The sequence below is a fragment of the Halichondria panicea genome, chromosome 10 (assembly GCF_963675165.1).
Source record: "Halichondria panicea chromosome 10, odHalPani1.1, whole genome shotgun sequence".
Classification (NCBI taxonomy): domain Eukaryota; kingdom Metazoa; phylum Porifera; class Demospongiae; order Suberitida; family Halichondriidae; genus Halichondria; species Halichondria panicea.
Window position 1 is genome coordinate 4,857,243 of NC_087386.1, and position 23,613 is coordinate 4,880,855.

The window sequence follows — 23,613 nt, forward strand, 5'->3', positions numbered from 1 at the left end:
CTACACGAAACTTGTTTATAGTGGTAGACCAAAATTGGCTGTAATAAGTTGAGGTGGCTTGTCAACACAGGTGTTAGAGCACATGCTTTGGGACAGCAACCTGGCTGTATTATTATGTTGTAAACTAGGCAAATTTCACGCTATATAAATGACTATATCAAGTGGTTAAGACAACCAGAAACGCTAACACAGCTGTACCTGAATTTCATTAATCTTGGTTTCAATGGACGTCAAATGCTCAGAGAGAGTTACTTGCACAAAAACTCCTTCAAAGTGGCTCCTCCTCACATGAATTCTTGTGCCGTTTTTCTCAACAAGCATCCACGACGACTCAGCAGAAAAGTCAATCTACATAAATTATTGGGTAAAATATAGGGGCTATAAATAAACGAAATAATAATGGAGTCAAAATACCTCTCGTTGACTGAAAATAAACACAGATTCTGAATCATGCACTATATAGAAATGGTTCAGAGCTTTTACGAGGGTTGCATTACAGCAAACTTTGAAATGTAACCATCACTAATAATTTATGTGATTATCACTAATATCACGAGGTTAACCTTATAGTTGCTCTCAGGAACTGGAATGACCTTCCCCTCTATTTCTTCCTTTGGTTTTTCAATGATTTTCTCCAGATGTTTTCTGAGATGATTGGACACTGGTTTCCAGCGGTTCCACCTCTTCAATATCTCCCAGATTGGTTTGGACCTAAATCAATAGTGACGTAACATTTCACATAATTATGTGTATTCTTTCGACTATAAATTATCAGCTCCAAACACTCATTCATATACAGATGTACATAATTGCCACGAAATCTCATACAATTAGCAAACACAGCAAGATACGAAGGACTCACGGACGTATTCCAATGTAAGCAACCTCCAATCCTCTCTCATCATTCACTAGAGAGAGACCGACCTCTCTAAGAGATAGACTGAACAGCTCAGTACTGGCTCGTTCCGTCTTTTGCCCACCCATCACATGACTCCAAACCTCGTGCGATGTCGTGAACAGAATTACTCTTTGTAGGCCGTCAAGGAAAGAGACCCAGTAACCGACAGTTTTACCCCTACTGCAAAGGAGCGCAACATTAGAGTGCCTGATTGTGATGCAGTATAATTACAGGCGATTCAGTGGATATACAAGAAACCAATTAAACTATGCATGTACGTATGTATATAATAATTATGACTATCCTCAGAGTCTAACCACCAAAAGGAGGCGGGCTTACCTAGCTGTGAGTTGAGTCTCACCTTTTGGATCGTCTTTGGAATAGTTTTTTTTTGGTGCTTGTAAATCCACGTCCAATCACCCCGAGACCATGTTTCACAGAGAAGTCAGTGAGATCCTTACCCTCCTCATCCTCTCCTTCGTCATCCTCCTCTATGCCTGCAAGCAGTAAGGAAGACTCCCATTTAATTGGTGCTTTTGGCGAGGCTCAATAAAATGGGCGGGGTATATATACACCTATACAGGTAATACTTTTTTTTTCTTCTAGCACATGTATATATAGGGGCAAGAAATTTTTTCAGTACCAGTTGTTCAGGTTTGCTAAAGCAGTATAGTTACCAATATAACCTGTAACCAGTCAATGAAGACACTCAAATAACGAAGCACATGTACTATTTGTACGCCCACCAGAAAGATTGCCATCTTCGTCATCGGCACTGAGCTCCTCCCACTCCGGAAAGTCAACGCTATCTTCCCAGTCACTTACAGAGCCTTGGGTGTCACCAGACAACGAGTACAAGCTTGTCGTCGACTCAGAGTGGGGAAGGAGCTTACTGGGAATCTTGAATTTCCCACCATCGTCCTGTGTAAATAGTATGTAATTAGCACAGACCCATACCAGGAGTAAATGAGGGAATGCATGGAGCGTATAAATCAATTCGTCCTGCTTTGTACAAACATTGCCATAGAAATTATGTCAAACCGCTAAGTACAATGATATTCACTAGATCAAACGCGTTAATTATAAGCCGCTATAGCACTTAATGTTACTATTATAGACTGTACTGCCCCCACGATGACCAGCTCCAGGGTCTCCACTAGCTTGAGGAGAACAGTTTTAGCGTTTTCAGATTTTCTCTGTTTTTAGGGTACTAATTTCGGCGGATTTTTGTAGAAAATTCATTGACACAATATTTGTTAAAAGATGTACAAGTATATGAGTTTAAAGGTTGAATGGAATTAAAGTTTGGATTCAGATACAGATGAAAACAGGGCTAGCTTGCACAAAAGTACATTTTCATTAAGAGTTAAAACTAAAATGAGATTCATATGCGTTTTATTATTAGCGCATACTTAATTTAGCGTTAATTACAAAATCCGCTAAAATTAGTACCCGTTTATAATAGTAACAATAATAGTAACTTGGTCCATAATTATAACCTCACATTTGGCTCCTGCCCATACAAGAAGCCCATACAAGAATAAGTGTTCCACAGTTCCCGGCCAGGCTTTTATCATGCAAGACTTGACCTCTAGCTTCTACATGCATGGGTAGCATATGCTATTCGTTACATAATGGCGCATGCTTTCTCATATCAGTAAACAAAAAGGATAGTATGCTTAACAAAACTTACCTTGGTAAGGATGCTCTTCATTTTGAGCCTCTGGGCAGGGTACACGATGCGCCAGCTGATCGCCTTCTTCTGAACCAAAGGGGCCCTCCAGGAGTAGAATACACTCTGACCAGCTGGTATCGTTTGGGTACCTTTGATGTGCCTGCATGCAAATTGTTTTAGTGTAGATCAGAGGGTTGCTTAAATTGTAAGAGGAATTCTAAAAGATAGCGCAATTTAGCATACAAAACTACATGCACAAAATCGTCAAATTTGCATGTATTTGAAGCCCTCGATCTGTATGCCATTTAATTTCTCAAATAAGAGAAATTAATCTTCTATATAGAGAAAATAGAGCAACACCGGTAATCTAATGGCTAAACATACATGTACCAAAAGAAATACATTTTTAACACTAAAATAACTTACTCCGCTGTTTGCTTGAACTCCATATCATACGCCATACTGTTAACAATCTTAACGGGGACCACCCCCTCATAATACGGACTGAATGTCACGACATTGGCCGACCCAGTCACTTGTATCTCGGTAACCACAGCTGGTATCAGATCATTTGTCTGAATCAGCCTTGAGGAATTCTCAGTGAATTTGAACGCCTTGCTAGGATTGCTCATTTTCTGATCATTCACAGAGAGAGACATTTGCTCTGAATTGCTTTTTGGCCAGAATACAAGCAGCTGCAAGGAAATCAAAAAAATGATTGTGCATGGATGCTGCGTAGGTTTTGTAGTCAACTTTCATCTTTAACTTCATGCTATAAAACGAGATACTTACGTATATATCGTATACACTATAGGACTCCACTTGCTGAATATTATATATAGGTGTTTAATTTGAGAGGGCTACAATTCAAGCATGTACCTTATTTGTCGATTGTATATTATAACGAACCTGTTTAGACTTGACTGTGTAGATCTGTAGGTCTTCACCAACTTTGAAACTAATTTCATCCTACGAAAAATAATTTGAAGACATGGCTAGTAGATGCATGGATAATTATGTGCTGTAAATATAAATGAGCTACATATTATTATAACATACAATGTATACGTACAACAAAGTTATGGTTTGCTCTCACCCTCGTTTGGTTGAAGGTCATGAAGAGAGGAGAAATGGTGATCACTTTAGAGAGACCCACACTCGAGGTAGTCACGGTTGTCCCCATCTATACGACATTAATTTATTCTTCACATACACCAGTCGGTCAAATCACATAATTATATAATGACACTTTTAATCGGGATTTAACACTGGTCCATGTGTAAATGCAAGCTGAATCAATCTCATCATTTGCATAATTATACAGCAGGAAACCTTTTAGTCCGAAAATTTGAGTATTCTGGCCCAAATCAAAACGATAAGTTGTGTGTACATGATAAAGATTGTGTACTAATAAAGAGACAATCATACATTCCTCGAGTGAATAGCAAACCAAATATTTGATATTCCACTGCATGCATACATTGTCAGTAATATACACACCTGGACACATTCACAATAATAGTTAAGATACCTGATATTCCTGTTTGCTCTTTTTATCTAAACACCGGAAGACGCCCTCACTACCGGCAGCGTCTAGGGAGAAGGCTTTCGACCAATCAGAATTCTGTAGAGATGACCCTCTCACTCTCACTTTCACCTGGGAAAATACATATAGCAACACATATTAGAGTGAAGGGCATAAATTAGGTGTTTATAGGTGCACGGTAATTATGCTGATGAACTGTAAATTGTATTTATGTGTATAAGCATGTATTTCTCAAGAAGTTATCGTGGTGTATAGTGTTGACCTTGTTGATGTGTGTACAGATATTACAACAAAATTTGCATGATGTAAGGAAACAGTACCTCCTTATATGGGAAGAGTGCCATGGGCAGTTGAGGATGGTGTACAGTCACAACATCAGTGCTCTTCCCCTGCATGTATTATATACACTCACTAACATGCAGTAAGCCGATACTTCATAACATGTCTGACACGTACACCCCCACATTATTCAAATTCCCTCTCTTATCGTACATACAATACAACATGAAAAAGTAAGCATAAAACAAAATGCTTTTACTTGCATGGGCATTTGCCAATACACGCACACAGCAGTCTTTCCCTCCCTCACCGCATACTCCAGCATTAAACCAGTCTTGTTCACTATCCAGTAGGGACAGTAAAGTGTTAGTTGCCATGAGCCCATCTCCTGGACGTGGATCATCAGCTTAAGACAACTGGTTTCTTCTTCATTTTTGTCCTTTTCGCCCCCCTTGTCTACGCTGTACTCTGGTTTGAGGGTGAGTTGTGTGTACTCGTCGCTCTCCTCGTCTAGGCAAACCTCTCCGCTCCAAATTCGGCCATTGTAGTCAATCTGAGAGTGTAGAGATACATCAGTCACATGTTTACAATCGTTACGCATAATGTTATACGTACTAATGGCTCCATGGAAACAATATATACATTGGTCTAGTACACAGGTGGTCAGAATTACAGTCAATCAATCGAGCACAGGAAATGCAGAAATTGGAATGAAAGATCCCAAACACGTGGGGTGGAGTATATACATGTACGGAGCGGATCTGCAAAGCGATTCGCAAAATACCTGCATGTAGGTTTGCTGGTCAAACCACATGAATGCATCCAAAGCAATCAATGTAGGCTATATATCATTATCAGAACAGGCAGCAGAATGTATTGAGCTATAGTTAGGAAACCAAATGCACTGAGCTGGGGAACCAATTTCGTATATGAACTGTGCAATATGATAAAATTTCTGCCTATTTTAAAATCTGACTTTACTGTACCTTAGTATGGAATCTAGGTTCTTCTGACAGAGCTACGTGACTGTAGTTAGTTTTGCTCCCAGGAGGCAACTCCTTGCTAACGGTAGAGTCAGTCTTCTCAGTCACTGTGACTGAGAGGGGGAGAAGGTTTTGAAGAACAAGAGGGTAGTTTAGGACAAAGGCATGGTGAGCCCTCGATGCAATGTTAATGGATGGCTGCCTCGAGTAGCGTTCTTCATCGATGACCACCTGGAAGAAAAATAAGCGTATATTTTAATACCTAATAAACACATCTAATTTTAGCATTATGATAGTTGAAAAAATGCCTATAGAGCTAAATAAAAATTGGCTATTATAAATTTGGTGACCATCACATGATTCGCCAAATTTATTCTTTGCCAGATTTACCTGCTAGTAATATAGTATAATGGAATCCCAATATACATGTGGACACCTTGAGTAACACTACACTAAACCAAGACCTGTTTCAATAGAAGCACAAAGAAATTAACGACTGAAAACTGGCTTTAATTACATATAGGGCCCAAAAGTGTTTGAGGCTCCACTGTATATATGATTATAGTGACGCTCATACGAATTACATATCAATAAATTACTCACATGCATGAAGAAAGGGTAGCCCCTACTGCTTGAGTAGCACCCTAGGTCAAAAGACTTCTCTTTGTTGACCCACGATATTGAATGCTTGCTAGGCACAGTACTGCGTGGGAAAAGCAGAAAATACATGCATGTGAATCACGTTTAAATTTCACAAAATGTTGCACTCAGGAAACAATCATTGTAATACAAAAGACAACATATCGACAAAAGATACATCGTATATAGCATTATTAGCAACAAAACATGAAGTTGTGAAGTTGGCAGTACAATACAAACATTGTCAGTGACTTACCCTGAAGATACTGGATTCAGATGGAATCCTCCATCTGGTGATCCAGTGGTCTCCAGCGGAAGTGAGTGGGTGGAGCCTCCAGGTAGGGTTGTGAGGGGAGTTGGGGGGAGCGGCTCAGATGAGTCCTTTCGCCAAAACACTTGCACTTCTTCAGACAAGTTGTTAACAACCTATATAGAGTGAATTCATATCTTGTTAGTAATGAGATTGGTCTAAAGATGTACATGATGATTCCACGTACAGTGCATATACATGTACGCACTAGTGACAACAATGACCACAATAGCATTTCTAGTTCTAATTAGCAAAAATGAAGTACATGCTTCAAAGGGTGTTTGTGCAAGGTTAATGTTACATCAGTTGTCTAAAGATGTACATGATGATTCCACAGTGCATATACATGTACATACTAGTGACAGCAATGATCACAATAGTATTTCTAGCAAAAATGAAGTACATGCTTCAAAGGGTGCTTGTGCAAGGTTAATGTTATCAGTATAGACACAGGTATGTGGGCGGTGATTATTACATTAGAGCAATTACTGCATTTCCCACTAATGTGTTCAGATATGCACGAGCATACTGTCAACTGTAATAAAACACAATAATAATTATATGCATAGTGTAGAATATAGAGACTGATCGAAATCATGAGTTCAAAGACGTTCCAAAGCAAAGTTATTATTGTAATAGCAGTCCTACTGTTGTATGCCAGTTCCATACATTGTCAATGTCCTGAAACACAAGCTAGCACTCAACTACATAGTTGTAAAGCAGACACTGATTGTCTGCCATGGACCGAATGCAATAATACGAAGTGCATTTGCAAGGACTTCGAGCTAATGAATAACATTAGATGTGACAAAGATACACTGCAGCTGTCTGTTATCCGTTGTCACTGTGTGACGTTGGACAATGTGACCAATCAATTGATTCAAGGGAATTGCATTGAAAACTGTGAGAATAATTATTACAAAAGTGACTACCTTTCATTGCCAAAAAATGTTTCCCAACTGAACCAGTTCATGTGTGAGAAGAGATGGAACAGAACAGGAAGACTGTGTGGGAAGTGTCTACCTGGACACTCTCCATTGGCTTACTCTTTCGACGTGAGATGTGTGAAGTGCCCAGAAGAGAACAGAAATATCTGGAAGTACATTCTTGTGGCTTTTGGTCCACTTACAATATTTTATTTTGCGATTGTATTCTTCAAGATTAATGTAACTTCTTCTCATCTCCATGGCTACGTTATTTTCAGCCAGATAATATCCACACCTGCATTTACACGAGTTGTTAAAATCTACAGTCAAAATCACTCTGAATCGAAGGTTCCAATTCAAATAGTTGGACTGATGTACGGAATTTGGAATTTGGATTTTTTCCGAATTCTTGATTTAGACATTTGTCTTGATGTTTCCATACTCACAGTCTTAGCTCTGGACTATGCAGTGGCTATCTACCCACTACTGTTGACTGTTATCTCGTACATATTGATCGAGCTACACGCTAGAAACTTTAGACTAGTAGTTATCTTGTGGAGACCATTTCGCTACCTGATTTCACTTGTTCGAAAAAACTGGGACAGTAAGACTACAGTAATTGATGCTTATGCAACTTTTTTTGTGCTCTCCTATACCAAGTTCTTTTGTGTATCAGCTGACCTACTAATTCCAGTAAGAGCTTACAGCATCACAAACAACAACAGTACTTGGGTGCTGTACAATGATGCTACCATCGAGTACTTCGGGAGTGAACATATTCCATATGCTGTCCTAGCAATTACCTGCTCTGGGTTACTGATCATAGCAACAACTTTTCTTCTTTTCTATCAACTGAAGTGTTACAAAAATGCTTTGAACTGCTGCAAAATCGAGGGTAGAATAATCCATGTACTGATGGACTCTTTTCAGGGTTGCTATAAAAACGGAACAGATGGAACACGAGACTACCGCTGGTTTGCAGCGATGCCTTTGGTTGGTATCATTTCACTGACTCTAATCTATGCTATGACACTGGACGGGAATGCTAATTCATATGCAGTACTCATAACTGTAATCCTCATTGTACTTACAGCAACTATTCAACCATACAAGACTCACTTATCAAAGTACGCTAAAATTGACATTATTTTTTGGGCTTTTTTGGCAGCTGTTTATAGTATGGGAAATGCCACAGACTTTCCAAGTTTAAAATCAACCGTTTTCCTTAGAGTAAGCAATGTACTCCGAGTTGTTGCGGCAATCATTCCACTAATATACATGACCTGCCTAACTGTCTACTGGATGCTGTCAAGAATGAGAAAAATGAACACACTCATCAGTCGTATCAGAGCGTGGAGGCAAGGCTACATGAACACTGACAATGGCTTAGAGGAAGATCTACCAGACAGAATAGAAAATCCAGACAGATACATACTTCATAATACTGCAAGCTTAGAGTATTAACAGAGAAAGTATACACTTTGATAAAAACAAACTAGTATGCAAGAATAAAGACTTGCCAATGGGCTGATTGTAGAACAATGACATACAGTAGTTAAGGCAAAAAGCTGTAGTGAGTATTATAATTTATGTATACAGTATGATTTAGCAAAAATATTTGTGCCTAGTAAGAATACCATGCACGGTGAAAACAGAAGTCATTTGTTGTATTGAACAGCTTGCTAGTATAGTGGGCGAAGATTGGCACTGCCTCACAGCTACAAAATAACTGTGTGCCTGAAAGAACATTCATAGAAAAACTTTACTATAAACACTGGAAAAACATTTGCAGTGCTTTAGTGTTCATCAGAATTTGCTGGGGTAAGGACCAAAATACCAAAGCGGGAAAGAGCCATAATTATGTCAATCCAACACAACGTCAGATTATGATAATGCCATAACACGGTCTACTTAGTATACGTTTCATCAACCCCTATACACCACCCACACACACACACCACACCCCCTCCCTAGTTCTGTGTGGGAGACTTGGTCTATTCCTCCATTGCCTCGAGGTGTACATTGTCAGATAAATTCAAACAAAATTCATACTCATTGTTGACTCTAACTGTGTAGTGTGCAATAGGCATGGGATTAATAGCACGAGTAACAAGCAATAGCTAATTTGCCGAGTGCTATTTACCTTGCCATTGCTTGTGTTATATGAGTGCTATTAATCTCTTATTGTATTGATTTCTCGTTTAAAATGCAGTTTTCGGTAGTTTTAATAACATTTTCAGCTGCAGCCATTTTCGAAAACAAGCCCCTGTGTAATTACTCGCTTGACGACGTGCAATTACTGATACGGGATTAATAATTGCTCTACAAGTTCCAGTGCATGCACTAATCATTTATATAGCACATCATACGATTATATATACAATGAGTGCATGTCATGCATGTGTGTTATGAGTATCATTTGCTTTGGACTGTGTACACAATGTGACATTGTGAGGGATTGACATGTGGCTCCTCTCCCGCTTCAATTTTTAGTGCGTCTCAATCAATCCTATATAGCAACTTGCACATATACCAATTTTTATATACCAATTTTTTCTAGGCTATGCAAGCAATAACTGCACTGAATTCATACATGCTCATGATGGTTTCACAGTGTACATATCTATATGTACATTGTATGAACTATAGTGCATGACAGCAATTAATGACCACATGAGCAACAGTTGTTCATTTTCTACTTACAATTATTGAAAAAATGTTACTTAATGTATCAAAGGTGTTTGTGTAAGGTTCATGTTACACCATGCAGTGGGACGGACACAAGTGGGAGCTAGGTAAGTATACTTAAAATTAATGTGTTGAATTTCACCACACATGCAAGTGGGCATGCAGTGATTATACTTTTGATGTGTTGTTTTTCCGTTGATGTGAATTTATCCAAATATGCCTAAACACGCCGCTGTACTGTCATAACACACAGTAAACATCATTCTAGATATGTAGTGTGTACGCACTAGAATTATTGAAATCATGAGTTCAAAGACAATCAAAAGCAAAGTTAGTATTGTATTAGCAATCCTATTCTTGTATGCCAGTTCCATACATTGTCAATGTCCTGAAGCACAAGGTAGCACATGTAGTTGTAAAGCAGACGCTGATTGCCTGCCATGGACCGAATGCAATAATACGAAGTGCATATGCAAGGACTTCGAGTTAATGAATCATGATAAAACCCTTAGATGTGACAAAGATACACTGCAGCTGTCTGTTACCCGTTGCCACTGTGTGACGTTGGACAATGTTACCAATCAGTTGGTTCAAGGGAATTGCATTGAAAACTGTGAGAATAATCATCACAAAAGTGACTACCTTTCATTGCCAAAAGATGTATCCCAACTAAACCAGTTCATGTGTGAGGAGAGGTGGAACAGAACAGGAAGACTGTGTGGGAGGTGTCTACCTGGACACTCTCCACTGGCTTACTCTTTTGACGTGAGATGTGTGAAATGCCCTGAGGGGAACAGAAATATCTGGAAATATATTCTTGTGGCTTTTGGTCCACTTACAGTGTTTTACTTTGTGATCGTATTTTTCAAGATCAATGCAACTTCTTCTCAACTACATGGCTACGTTATTTTCAGCCAGATAATATCCACACCTACATTTTCTCGAAATGTTACAATTTACAGTCAAAATCACTCTGAGTCAAAGGTCCCAATTCAAATAATTGGACTGATGTACGGAATATGGAACTTGGACTTTTTTCGATTTCTTGATCTACATATTTGTCTTGATGTGTCCACACTCACAGTCTTAGCTCTGGACTATGCAGTGGCTATCTACCCACTACTGTTAACAGTTGTGTCTTACATCTTGATCAAGCTACATGATAGAAACTTCAGACTAGTAGTCATCTTGTGGATACCATTTCGCTACCTCTTTTTACTTGTTCGAAAAAACTGGGACAGTAAGACTACAGTAATTGATGCATTTGCAACCTTCTTTGTGCTCTCTTATACCAAGTTCTTTTGTGTATCAGCTGACCTACTAATTCCAGTAAGAGCTTACAGCATCACAAACGACAACATTACTTGGGTGCTGTACAATGATGCTACCATCGAGTACTTCGGGAGTGAACATATTCCATATGCTGTCCTAGCAATGACCTGCTCTGGGTTACTGATCATAGCAACAGGTTTTCTTGTTTTCTATCAACTAAAGTGTTGCCAACATGTTTTGAATTGCTGCAAAATCAAGAATCGAATAATCCATGTACTGATGGACTCTTTCCAAGGTTGCTATAAGAACGGAACAAATGGAACACGAGACTACCGCTGGTTTGTAGCGGTGCCTTTGATAGGTCGCATTTCACTGACTCTAACTTATGCTATGTTACTGGACAGCAATGCTAATTCATTTTTAGGACTACTAATTGTAATCCTCATTGTACTTACAGCAACTATTCAACCATACAAGAAACATTTATCACTATACGCTAAAATTGATATCATTTTTTGGGCTTTCTTGGCAGCTGTCTATACTATTGGAGACGCCGCCAACTTCCCAAGTTTAAAATCAAACCTTTTTCTTAAAATAAGCAATGTACTTCGAGTTGTCGTGGCAATCATCCCACTCATCTACATGACCGGCCTTACTGTCTACTGGATGCTGTCAAGAATGAGAAAAATGACCACGCTCATCAGTCGAATCAGAGCGTGGAGGCAAGGCTACATGAACACTGTCAACGGCTTAGAGGAAGATCTACCAGACAGAGTAGATAATCCAGACAGATACAGCCTTCACAATCCTAGCATTAACACATGATGTAAAGGATAAGAACAGAATTATACTTGTATGCAAGAATAAAAACTTGGGCTGATTGTAGAACAACAACATCATATGGATGGTATATATAGTTAATTGTAATGAGTATGCATGCACGCATGTACGGTCAGATTTAGCGAGGCTATATATACAGTCATGTGTTTGTGCTTCATGTTTTGCTGAAATCATACATGTAGCTAAAAATTAGGCCAAAGTTGACTTGACACTGTTTCGAAACAAAGCACATGGTAAAGATAAATGGGAATCCTTACACAGTTCTGCATATGCATGTCTAAGATCAATCGTTGTCAATGAATACAAGTAAGCAATGGTTTTATATATAGATCTAGCAAATGTCTTACCAATTACTGTTAAAACCTATTTTCAATGACAAAACTCTGTATTTTGTTCTATATTTTGTAGCAATATGGATGAGAGCATACTATTTACACTGTAATGGTAAAACACTACATCAGGTCTGATTGGCCGGGGGGCACCGAAAACAAGAAAGCGGGAAAGAGCCGTATGCCAAATACTGTCACAACGTCACTAGATTACAGTGGACTCTCGTTAATCACAGGTCGCATTAGCGAAGTGGCTGCAATTTAGAAAGTAGCAGCGGCTAATTCATGACCCCTGCCTCGAATCCAATGGCTTGTTAATTTAGTGGTTCTGTGTCCAGGAAAATGATTTGCCAAACCACCGTAATATGCATTAAAAAATCTGGTTTGGTGCTGTCGAGTAACTATATATTAGTATATATATAGCGAGGTGGAACTAATATATTTCAGGGAGAGTTTTGCATGTACAGTATAATCTTGCAAATCTGTGTTAAATTAAAAAGGCTGTTGTTGAGGTGCATGACCTTAAATCACCCGATTATCAAAAATCCACTGCATATAGCTATATACTTTTGCCAGATATAAATTTTATCAGTTCCATTATGCAGTGCATGGCTATTTACCCACTATACTGTTGACTGTTGTCTCATACATCTTGATCAAGCTATACATGCTAGAAACTTCAGGCTATAGTAGTCGTCCTGTGGAGACCATTTTGCTACCTCCTTTTACTTGTTTGTAATAATTATGACATCACACAGTATGGTTGCACTATATGTGAGAGTACTTGCGTACAAGCTGCAACTGGCTGCAACTGGTTGTATAAATGACACTCCACATGCATAGATAAATGCAAACAGACTTTATAGATACGGGATAGTAGAATCTGAATAATTATAATTATGTATGCAAGTAGAGTCTATACAGCTAGGTTCCACGTATTTGTGTGTCAGAACAGGAGCACACGAGGAGATGTATAGTATTGCGGACTCACTATCGTCTAACCACATATTTCCTTGTTGGTAATGTGCTAAGTGCTCTGTACATGTTTGATCTAATGTTAGCAGCACTTATAGCGATTTGACATTATAATTATGGCAATGTTTAATTGTACATAGCAGGACGATACATGCAGAATTCGCGTAGTAGGACGCTCCATCTCCACATGTGCTCCTCATGTGAATAACTAGAGCACTAAAGTGCAAACCCTCGCCTGGTGACGTGACATGATTATAAAGAAACCAGAAGAGTGATATAATGCAGTGCATGTAGTGATGAATATCATGTATGACTTAACTGTCTAGCACAGCAACTCAGGAGCTAAACCAGACTGGAGGCATGCTGAAACATTTAAGAACAGGGTTTTAGCGGTACATAGATAGATATATCTGGAAGGTGGATCCAGAATAGTCGCTGCTCAGAACAAGCTGACTGTCCACCATGGGCAGAGTGCAACAACAGCTACTGTGTTTGTCTGAAAAAGTTAAAGAACTTTAATACTGTCCAATGTGATAAGGATACACTGGAACTGTCAGTTATTAAATGCCACTGTGTGACATTTGATAGTGAAAATGGAGAATTATTCGAAGGAAATTGTATTGAAAACTGTCAAAATCAGCGCCAATATATGCCACTACCACTAAATGTTTCCGAACTGAACCAGTTAATGTGTGAGGAGAGGTGGAACAGAACAGGAAGACTGTGTGGGAGGTGTCTACCTGGACACTCTCCACTGGCTTACTCTTACGACATAAGGTGTGTGAAATGCCCTGAGGGGAACAGAAACATCTGGAAGTACATTCTCGTGGCTTTTGGTCCACTTACAGTATTTTACTTTTTAATAGTTTTTCTAAAAATTAATGTAACTTCATCATATCTCCATGGATACCTGATATACAGTCAAATCGTGTCAGCACGAACTACCCAACGCAAAACTGTTCTGTTTGAACAAAATCACCCAGAGTGGAAAATTCCTATTCAAATGATCGCAGTAGTATATTCAATATGGAACCTAGACTTCTTCAGAGGTCTCTACCCTGACATTTGTCTTGATGTGTCCACACTCACAGTTTTAGCTCTGGACTATGCAGTGGCTATCTACCCGCTACTGTTGACCGTTATCTTCTACATCTTGATCGAGTTACATGCTAGAAACTTCAGACTAGTAGTCATCTTGTGGAGACCATTTCGGCGCGTCTTCACTCTTGTTCGTAGAAACTGGGACAGTAGAACCACAGTCATTGACGCTTACGCTACTTTCTTTATACTTTCCTACAACAAGTTTCTTTGGGTGTCTGGTGACCTACTTACTCCAATTAGAGCCCACAGTATCAACAATGAAAGTGACAAGTGGGTGTTGTATACTGATGCTTCGGTTGAATATTTTGGATATGAACATATTCCCTATGCTATTCTAGCAATGGTCGTCTGTCTGTTAGTAACAATCATACCAACCTTGTTTCTGATCTTTTACCAGATAAAGTGGTTTCAAAAATTACTCCATTGTTTGAAAATTCGAAGCCAGTTGCTTCGGGCATTGATGGATTCGTTTCAAAGTTGTTATAAAGATGGGAGAGAAATTGGAACAAGAGACTACCGCTGGTTTGCAGCTCTGCCTTTGATTGGACGAATTGGCTTGCTCGCAACGTATGCCACCAACTTAGATGATATTGCATTGCCATACCTAGTGATGGGTATTGTCTTCATCATAGTTCTTACAGTGATTATTCAACCATACAAAAGTGAATTATCGAAGTACACAAAAATTGACATTATCTTTTGGGCATTCCTAGCATCTTTTTTAGGATTAGATGAAGCAGTGAGTGACCCAAACCTAAAACCGGTTACACTAGTAAGAGTAACGACTGTTATTCGAGTTGTTGTGGCAGTCATTCCGTTTTTATGCATGTGTTACGTTGCTGGGTACTGGATTTTCACAAGAATGCGAAAAATGAAGACATTTATCACTCGAGTGAAAGCCTGGAGAAGGGGCTACATGAACATGGAAAATGACTTTGAGGCATCTCTGCCAGACAGAATCGTTAATCCTGAGAATTACGAAGGGGAAAAACTTCATGATCCAATTAGTTCTTTAACCGAAAACGGTTCCTACCAAGATGATACGAACAATACATACTAGATTTTATTTGTGTTAATTGAGAATAGCCAAGAAAGTTATGTGGTCAATTATGGCACATACTTGCTAATTACAACCATTTGCATGCGAGAGATATTCTCGAAACCGTACTGTCGTGTGATGACATACGTGATGTCACAGGAATGTGTAATATGTATGTTTAGACCATGTTTGCCATAAATACTGCAATTTGATTGGCTAAAGGAAGTGTTCTAAGAAAATCATGTACTTACTTAGAAAATCATGTAGCAAAGATTATAGATAAGAACATTCAAATCTGATTGGCTAAATACTCATGGTTGCTATGATCTAGACACTGTTTACATGATTTAGAAGTCCTCAGGGCTAGTAGAACCCTCACTGCGTTCGGGATACTACAACCAGCCCTTTGGGCTTCTAAATCATGTAGAAACTTCCTAAACAGTGTCTAACTATTATCTAGAGCTACACTTTTACACAGAAATACTATAACTTTTAGCTGGTAGGAGATAATCAGTTCTAAAGCAAAATAATAAATCCTAACGATCAATGAAATTGAGTAACTGTGACAAAGTTATAGTAATTTTAAAAGGGCCACTCTGTGCAAATATACACTCATTGACAATGCAAATACACCCTTTTTAAATGTCCACTCACTTTGCACACGAAAGTAATACCCTATTTCCGAATGCATGTGTATTTGAGCAAAGGTTAATGAAAGTATATAGTTGGCACTTTGGGAATTCCTAGTAACTGTACACTTAGAGTGAAGAATGACGTGTAATTAGTCAACTCTTTGATGTCATGTACTGTCAGATATGATCCAAGTATAGGTGAGACATTAAAAGCAACAACTGTAAAGGACACACAAAAGGAAATTGAAGAACATAATGAAAACAACGCCTACAAAAAAATCACTCAGATAGACTCAGTAAACACAACAGACTCGTTTTTCTCTTAGTTAGTAGAATATAATACTATAGGCAAAAGAAATGGCTAAAAGCAAAATTGTGATCTATTTGATTATAGTTACCATACATCTCTTGTCTACAACACTTTCACAAGCTAACCAACAGTTTTCTGATGGAAGTAGAACAAACACGAGTTGTCTGGTGGACACTGACTGCCCTATTTGGGCTGAATGCAATAACACGAAATGTGTCTGCAAAGAAATGCTACAGAATCACAGAACTGTCCACTGCAGTGAAGAATTACAACTGTCTGTCATTAGATGCCACTGTGTGACGTATGACAATAGGACTGATGAATTGACAGAAGGAAGTTGTTTTCAGAATTGCGAGAATAATAACAACAAAAATGAGTACCTTCCATTGCCAAAAGATGTTTCTCAACTAAACCAGTTCATGTGTGAGGAGAGGTGGAACAGAACAGGAAGACTGTGTGGGAGGTGTCTACCTGGACACTCTCCACTGGCTTACTCTTACGACATGCGATGTGTGAAATGCCCTGAGGGGAACAAAAATATCTGGAAATACGTTCTAGTGGCTTTTGGCCCTTTAACAGTATTTTACATGATCGTTTTATTTTGCAGAATTAAGGTCAAATCTAAACATTTCCATGGGTACCTTATTGCAAGTCAAATACTATCAGCACCGGTATTTGTTCGCACAGTTTATCTATATTTAGAGCATCATTCAAAGTTGCAGGTCTATATAGTTGTTGGGACCATGTATTCAATGTGGAACCTGGATTTCTTCAGAGGCCTCTACCCTGATATATGTCTTAATGTGTCCACATTCACAGTCTTAGCTCTGGACTATGCAGTGGCTATCTACCCACTACTACTGACTGTTGTCTCCTACATCTTGATCGAGTTGCATGCTAGAAACTTCAAACTAGCCATTATCTTGTGGAAACCATTCAGGTACCTACTGCAACCAATTTTGAGAGATAGGAATAGCAGAAGAACAGTTATTGATGCATTTGCAACATTTTTCCAACTGTCTTTTGTTAAAATGGCTTCCGTCTCAGTAGATCTTCTTACTCCTGTTAGAGCCTATAAACTCAACACCAACAGTAGTGCAGCAACCTGGGTGCTATATTATGACACTACTATCGAATACTTTGGGGAAGAACACCTCCCGTCTGCTATGCTTGCACTTCTATTTCTTTCTCTATTTGTACTTTTACCAATACTGCTACTGATAGTCTACCAGTTTCGCTGGTTTCAGAGACTGCTGAGCTGTCTGAAGCTTCGTCATCAATTGCTACAGGAGATCATGGAATCATTCCAGAGCTGCTACAAGAATGGAATCGAGCCAGGAACGAAAGACCATAGATGGTTTGCAGCTGTACCAATGGTGGGTCGGTATACTCTACTTGTAGTATTTGCTTTGATCCTTGAGCCAACATATTTCCTATTTGCAATAGCGATCATCATTTTGGTCATGATACTAATAACAATCGTTGAACCATACAAGAAACAATTTTCAAATCATGCTCGAACAGATATCGTATTTTGGGGCATCCTGGCTATCTTCTTTGGATTCAATGAGAGTACAATGTACAACTCTCTAAGACCTGCTGAATTATTAAGATCATCGCAGGTAATACGAGTAATTGTTGCAGCTTTTCCACTTCTATATATGGTCTGCGTAATATGCTTCCTCATACTTTCCAAAATCAGAAAAAAAAGAATACTTATTGGACGAATCAGAGCCTGGAGGAGAGGATACGTGAACATTGAGCGTGACTCTGAGGCATCTTTGCCAGATAGAATGGTAAATCCAGAAAACTATATTAAAGAAGTGAGCCTAGTCGATCCAGATACATACTACACTAATCCATGCAATGCCATTAACTAAATAGTCAGTATAGAATCAGTTAAGCCAACGATTACATCATTGTCAATTATACACATGCTTCAAACTTTGTAGTGACCATGCACTACAATTATAGGTAACTTTCATAACACACACGGTGTGTTATGAAAAAGCACTATATATTGGTTAGACTTCTGCAGTATGTTTAACTAAAAGGTGGGACTGGTAAAAATTATGGCCACATTTATACACACATGCAAATTTACAAAGGTCAGACTCGGTAAGAACAACTGTTTTTACATAATTATAGGCAGTTCTTGATAGCAAAACTGTTTTTAGCTTATTATTACTTCTCTATTCTAAAAGGCCGTCTAACTGATTGCCTAGTTTTGGGACAAAAAGTAACACGTGTCTGCAATGAAATCTCAGAACCGCACACTGTGAAGAAAACTATACCGGTTCTATATCTGCCACTGAATGCGTAACATAATAAAGGAGTGATGACCATTTGCATTGAGAATTGTGACAGCGGCTACAGCAAAAGTGAGTACATTAAGGGTTAGGGTTAGGGTTAGAGTTAGGGTTAGGGTTACCAAATTCCCTATCTAAACCAGTTCATGTGTGAGGAGGTGAAACAGAACAGGAAGACTGTGTGGGAGGTGTCTACTTGGACACTTACTTAAGACATGCATGTATGCATGACAGCACAATGGCAAGGTATACCTTTTCAATACTGAAAATACGTCCAAACAACTGTGAAATCCTAAACAGATTATAATGAAATCTGTGTGTGTGTGTGTGTGTGTGAAGGAAAAAATTTTAGTAATGAATATAGCTTGTCACCTATATAACACTAACTGTGACTTAGGGAATGATAGCACTCGACTTCCTTCATACACTTTCGATAATCATTATAAGCAAGTAGGGAATAAAGATAAAATTAAAGAATATCAGCTTAGGAGTCTCCTTCCGAGAACCGTTATAAAGTATCAGGAATCTATAGTCCAGCAAAGCCAATTAACATATCAGTCATGTGGCTAGTCAAACGGTACCTTATCATTCCAATCCTATTGCTCCCAATGGCGTTGGCTAGTTTTAGTGTGAACGACAGTAGAAGTGAGAGCAACATAAATAAGAGCTGCGATGAATGTCCACCTTGGACACAATGTAATGGCACCAAATGTGAGTGCAAAAAGAGGCTAGAAGATTATCGAGAAGTTAAATGTAATGACCATCTACAGCTGTCTATCATCCGGTGCAACTGCGTCACATTTGACAATAACTCCAACGACTTAGTAGTAGGTCATTGCATTGAGAATTGTGACAACGGTTACATCAAAAGTGAATATCTCCCATTGCCAAATAATGTTTTTCAACTAAACCAGTTCATGTGTGAGGAGAAGTGGAACAGAACAGGACGACTGTGTGGGAGGTGTCTACCTGGACACTCTCCACTGGCTTACTCTTACGACATAAGGTGTGTGAAATGCCCTGAGGGGAACAGAAATATCTGGAAGTACATTCTAGTGGCTTTTGGCCCTTCAACAATATTTTATCTCATTATTTTGATTTGTAGAATAAAGGCCACCTCGCTATATCTCCAAGGATACCTTATCTTTTGCCAAATTATAACAGCTCCTCTCTTAGCTCGAGTTGCAACCAAGTATTTACAGTATCATCAACATTTACGAGTGCCATTGGAAACGATCGGAGCACTGTACACTATCTGGAATCTAGATTTCTTCAGAGGTCTCTACCCTGACATTTGTCTTGATGTGTCCACACTCACAGTCTTAGCTCTGGACTACGCAGTGGCTATCTACCCACTACTGTTGACTGTTGTCTCATACATACTGATTGAGCTACACGCTAGGAATTTCAAACTTCTTGTTCTCCTCTGGAAACCTTTCAGGTACGTACTGAAATAATTTCTGAGAGATTGGAATAGCCGAACAACAGTTATAGATGCATTTGCAACATTTTTTCAGCTCTTGTTTGTTAAAATGGCTTCAGTCTCAGTAGACCTTCTACTCCCAGTCAAAGCCCGCAGTCTCAATAATGGGAATATGACCTGGGTGGTGTACTTTGATGCAAGTATTGAATACTTTAGTGCTGAACACTGTCCCTATGCCATCTTGGCCATACTATGCTTTGTGATATTCGTATTTTCACCAATCCTACTATTGTTGATATATCAGTTTCGCTGGTTTCAGAGATTGCTCAGCTGTCTACACTTACGTCATCCATTGCTACAAGAGGTCATGGAATCCTTTCAAAGTTGTTACACAAACGGCACTCAACCAGGAACCAAAGATCATAGATGGTTTTCAGCTGTGCCTTTTATTGGACGCTATCTTTTACTCTTAACATACACATTCATACTTGAGTCAACATTCCTACCGCTAGCGATATCAATTATTATCTTCATCATGATGACAACCATCCTTGTTCTACCATACAAGAAACAACATGCTACTCATACAAAAATGGATATTGTATTTTGGGGACTTCTTGCAATTTTTTTCTGTTTTGACGAAACCTCAATGTTTAAATCTCTAAACCACCAGATTTACTCGTAGCATCACAAATACTGATAACTGTTGTGTTATTTACCCCAATGCTCTATTTTGTCTCCATTACTGTCTACTTAATACTATCTAGAATCAGTAAAGTGAGGATGGTTGTCAACCGAATACGAGCTTGTAGATGAGGCTATACGAGCATAGAAGAATACGACACCTTTGAACCGCACAGACTGATCAACCCAGCGCTGTACAATGAAGAGAGCCTTCAGAACCCTATTATGATACTTTAAGGTACACAGACACATACAACAGATGAACTCATGGAATTTGCGCTCAGAATTGTAGCCATAATAATTTTATTATAATAGCACGATATACATAAATTATGCTAACTTTTGTCAAAAAGATTGTGCACAAATTTGTCGAAAATTATACAAAACAGTGTATTTCCATGCACATTAATTCTAGGCATTCAAATTATACTAGGATACAATTTCATACAAACTGCTAATTCATGGCAGTATTGACACAGGTGACAGTAACACTTGTAAAGGTCCTTAAAGAATGGAAGGAGGGAGTCAGGCTGACCACAGCCAATATTAGTACTCTAGGGTACATGAATGTGCACCCTATAGGGTACATGGGATTTGTACCTTGGAGTATCCTGAGAGTTTCAATGGATATTCCTTAGTCAGTGCACATCATGCATGGTACAAATTATATATATAGCAGCAGGAAGGATGTATAGGTTTTATGGAATATTCCTAGGAGCTATCGAGGTACATTCTGGTACTTTCTCTGCAGAAGGAACAGCAAACGTAACCTGCAAAATTGGGTTATCGACTTTGTCTGAGATATGTGGTAGTTGTTCTCTTTTCATACACACAATAGTTGTACCATGGATATCAAGGGTGTATTGGATTTGTACCACTGAGGGCAGTTGTATGTATTCCCCTAGGGCACAGCCCGATGGAATACATACAACTGCACGAGGTAGTACAATAATAATACACCTGCAGATATCCACGGTACAGGTAGCTCAGTTGTACTATGAACACGTATTGATTAGAAGCAATTAGAAGCTGTTATCCAACCCATTTACAACTGAGTAGTAGTAAACACTCTTTTATCCCTGCCGTGCACGCACTGTGCACATTTTGTGTGCTTGACAAACCACATTTACAACTTCAGACAACCCACTTCCAATAGGGTCGGGAGTTTTAGTGAATCTGATTGGATACTGAGGAATTGATCTTCACAATGTGATCCAAGTGTGTACAGTCGTGTTATAAAAGAGAGTCTCCTTTATGGGTGGAGGGTGGGCTTAAAATGGTTAAATAGGGTGACCACAAGCCAATGTACCCTAGGGTACATGAATGTACATCCTAGCAGGGTACATGGGATTTGTACCCTGGAGTATCCTGAGATTTCAATGGATATTCCTTAGTGTCAGAGTACATCATGGTACAAATATACATGTAAGACTATAGTTATTTATTGCATATATACGTCTTCGAGGGCAAACAGAACCACACAGACAAACTTATCTTGGCACCAGTACTAACTCGCTAGTATGCACTAAACTGCTTTTTTCACTAAAATTCATCGTGAATATTTGATATTTTACTCAAACTCTTCATTCTGGGTGGGTGTATTATCGAGTCAAAGTCAAAATCCAAATCCCCGTGCAAATAGTTTGTAGCAAAAGAGGGGATAAGCGTATTTTCCCGAGGGTACAGTAAAGGCCACCTCGCTATATCTCCAAGGATACATTATCTTTTGCCAAATCATAACAGCTCCTTTCTTAGCTGGAGCTACAACCAAGTATTTACAGTCTCACGTGTGCTATTGGAAACAATCGGAGAACTGGACACTATGTGGAACCTGGATTTTTTCAGAGGCCTCTACCCTGACATTTGTCTTGATGTATCCCCACACTCACAGCCTTAGCTCTGGACTATGCAGTGGCTATCTACCCACTACTGTTGACTGTTGTCTCCTACATCTTGATCGAGCTACATGCTAAAAATTTCAGACTACTTGTTCTCGTCTAGAAACCATTTAGGTACGTACTGAAACAATTTCTGAGAGATTGGAATAGCAGAACAACAGTCATACATGCATTTGCAACATTCTTTCAGCTCTCTTTTTTCAAAATGGCTTCGGTTTCAGTATACCTCCTAATCCCAGTCAAAGCGATTGATTATGTACGTCACAAAACACTTGACATTGTAGTAATATAAACTGTCAAATTAAACTGTTGTTGACAGCCACATTGTTTTTATAGATTGTAAAATAATTACACATGCAGAGCCACTTGAGATGTAGGTGCATGCATCATGTGTTAAAGTTACTCATGTAATGATGTATATACTCAATGTAACGCTGTACAACGAAGAGAGCCTACAGAACACTATTGGCATGCACTGATTCAAAGAAGGATGATACAAAGGTAGGTATAGACACACACGCATATACTATAGTGATGAAGTCACAAGCATGGAATTCGCGTACTGAATTGTAGTCATAATTATATATAATCATACTTATGCTTCAAAGACTGTTTATAAACCTATTACCTGTCAAAAATTATATACAAAACGGTACATTTCCAGGGTACTATACAAGATATACAAACTGCTAATCGATACTATACAAAATATACAAACTGCTAATCGACGGCATCGCATGACACAGGTTACAGTAACTGTGCATGCATGAAGGGGGATAGCAACTATGCTGTCTGTGCGCATGCACCATATACATTGAGTATATACATCGAGTAACTTTAACACATGATGCATGCAC

General features: G+C 38.8%; 4 protein-coding genes across 6 annotated transcripts in view; 3 read left to right on the forward strand and 1 right to left on the reverse strand.

The window, feature by feature from the left end:
* The window catches only part of LOC135343079 (intermembrane lipid transfer protein VPS13C-like), a 142,039-nt gene that overhangs the window by 16,932 nt on the left and 101,494 nt on the right, over positions 1-23,613 (reverse strand). For 2 of the 3 annotated variants that reach the window (XM_064540028.1, XM_064540030.1), the window contains 15 exons: positions 6,277-6,446; positions 5,985-6,084; positions 5,385-5,612; positions 4,709-4,951; positions 4,440-4,508; positions 4,105-4,230; positions 3,670-3,756; positions 3,483-3,542; positions 3,000-3,268; positions 2,592-2,733; positions 1,645-1,819; positions 1,260-1,395; positions 863-1,078; positions 564-711; positions 199-348 (listed from right to left, as the gene is read on the reverse strand). In XM_064540028.1, the coding sequence (XP_064396098.1) occupies positions 199-348; positions 564-711; positions 863-1,078; positions 1,260-1,395; positions 1,645-1,819; positions 2,592-2,733; positions 3,000-3,268; positions 3,483-3,542; positions 3,670-3,756; positions 4,105-4,230; positions 4,440-4,508; positions 4,709-4,951; positions 5,385-5,612; positions 5,985-6,084; positions 6,277-6,446 (2,319 nt within the window). The remainder of the gene's footprint in view (positions 1-198; positions 349-563; positions 712-862; positions 1,079-1,259; positions 1,396-1,644; positions 1,820-2,591; positions 2,734-2,999; positions 3,269-3,482; positions 3,543-3,669; positions 3,757-4,104; positions 4,231-4,439; positions 4,509-4,708; positions 4,952-5,384; positions 5,613-5,984; positions 6,085-6,276; positions 6,447-23,613) is intronic. The other variant, XM_064540029.1, reaches the window with a different exon arrangement.
* Positions 10,197-12,228, forward strand: LOC135343085 (uncharacterized). Its single transcript, XM_064540037.1, has one exon. It carries the CDS (start codon positions 10,248-10,250, stop codon positions 12,039-12,041), a length of 1,794 nt encoding a protein of 597 aa, XP_064396107.1. The 5' UTR covers positions 10,197-10,247; the 3' UTR covers positions 12,042-12,228.
* Positions 13,778-15,601, forward strand: LOC135343086 (uncharacterized). The gene has a single exon (XM_064540038.1). It carries the CDS (start codon positions 14,010-14,012, stop codon positions 15,519-15,521), a length of 1,512 nt encoding a protein of 503 aa, XP_064396108.1. The 5' UTR covers positions 13,778-14,009; the 3' UTR covers positions 15,522-15,601.
* Positions 16,055-18,375, forward strand: LOC135343082 (uncharacterized). Its single transcript, XM_064540034.1, has one exon. It carries the CDS (start codon positions 16,490-16,492, stop codon positions 18,320-18,322), a length of 1,833 nt encoding a protein of 610 aa, XP_064396104.1. The 5' UTR covers positions 16,055-16,489; the 3' UTR covers positions 18,323-18,375.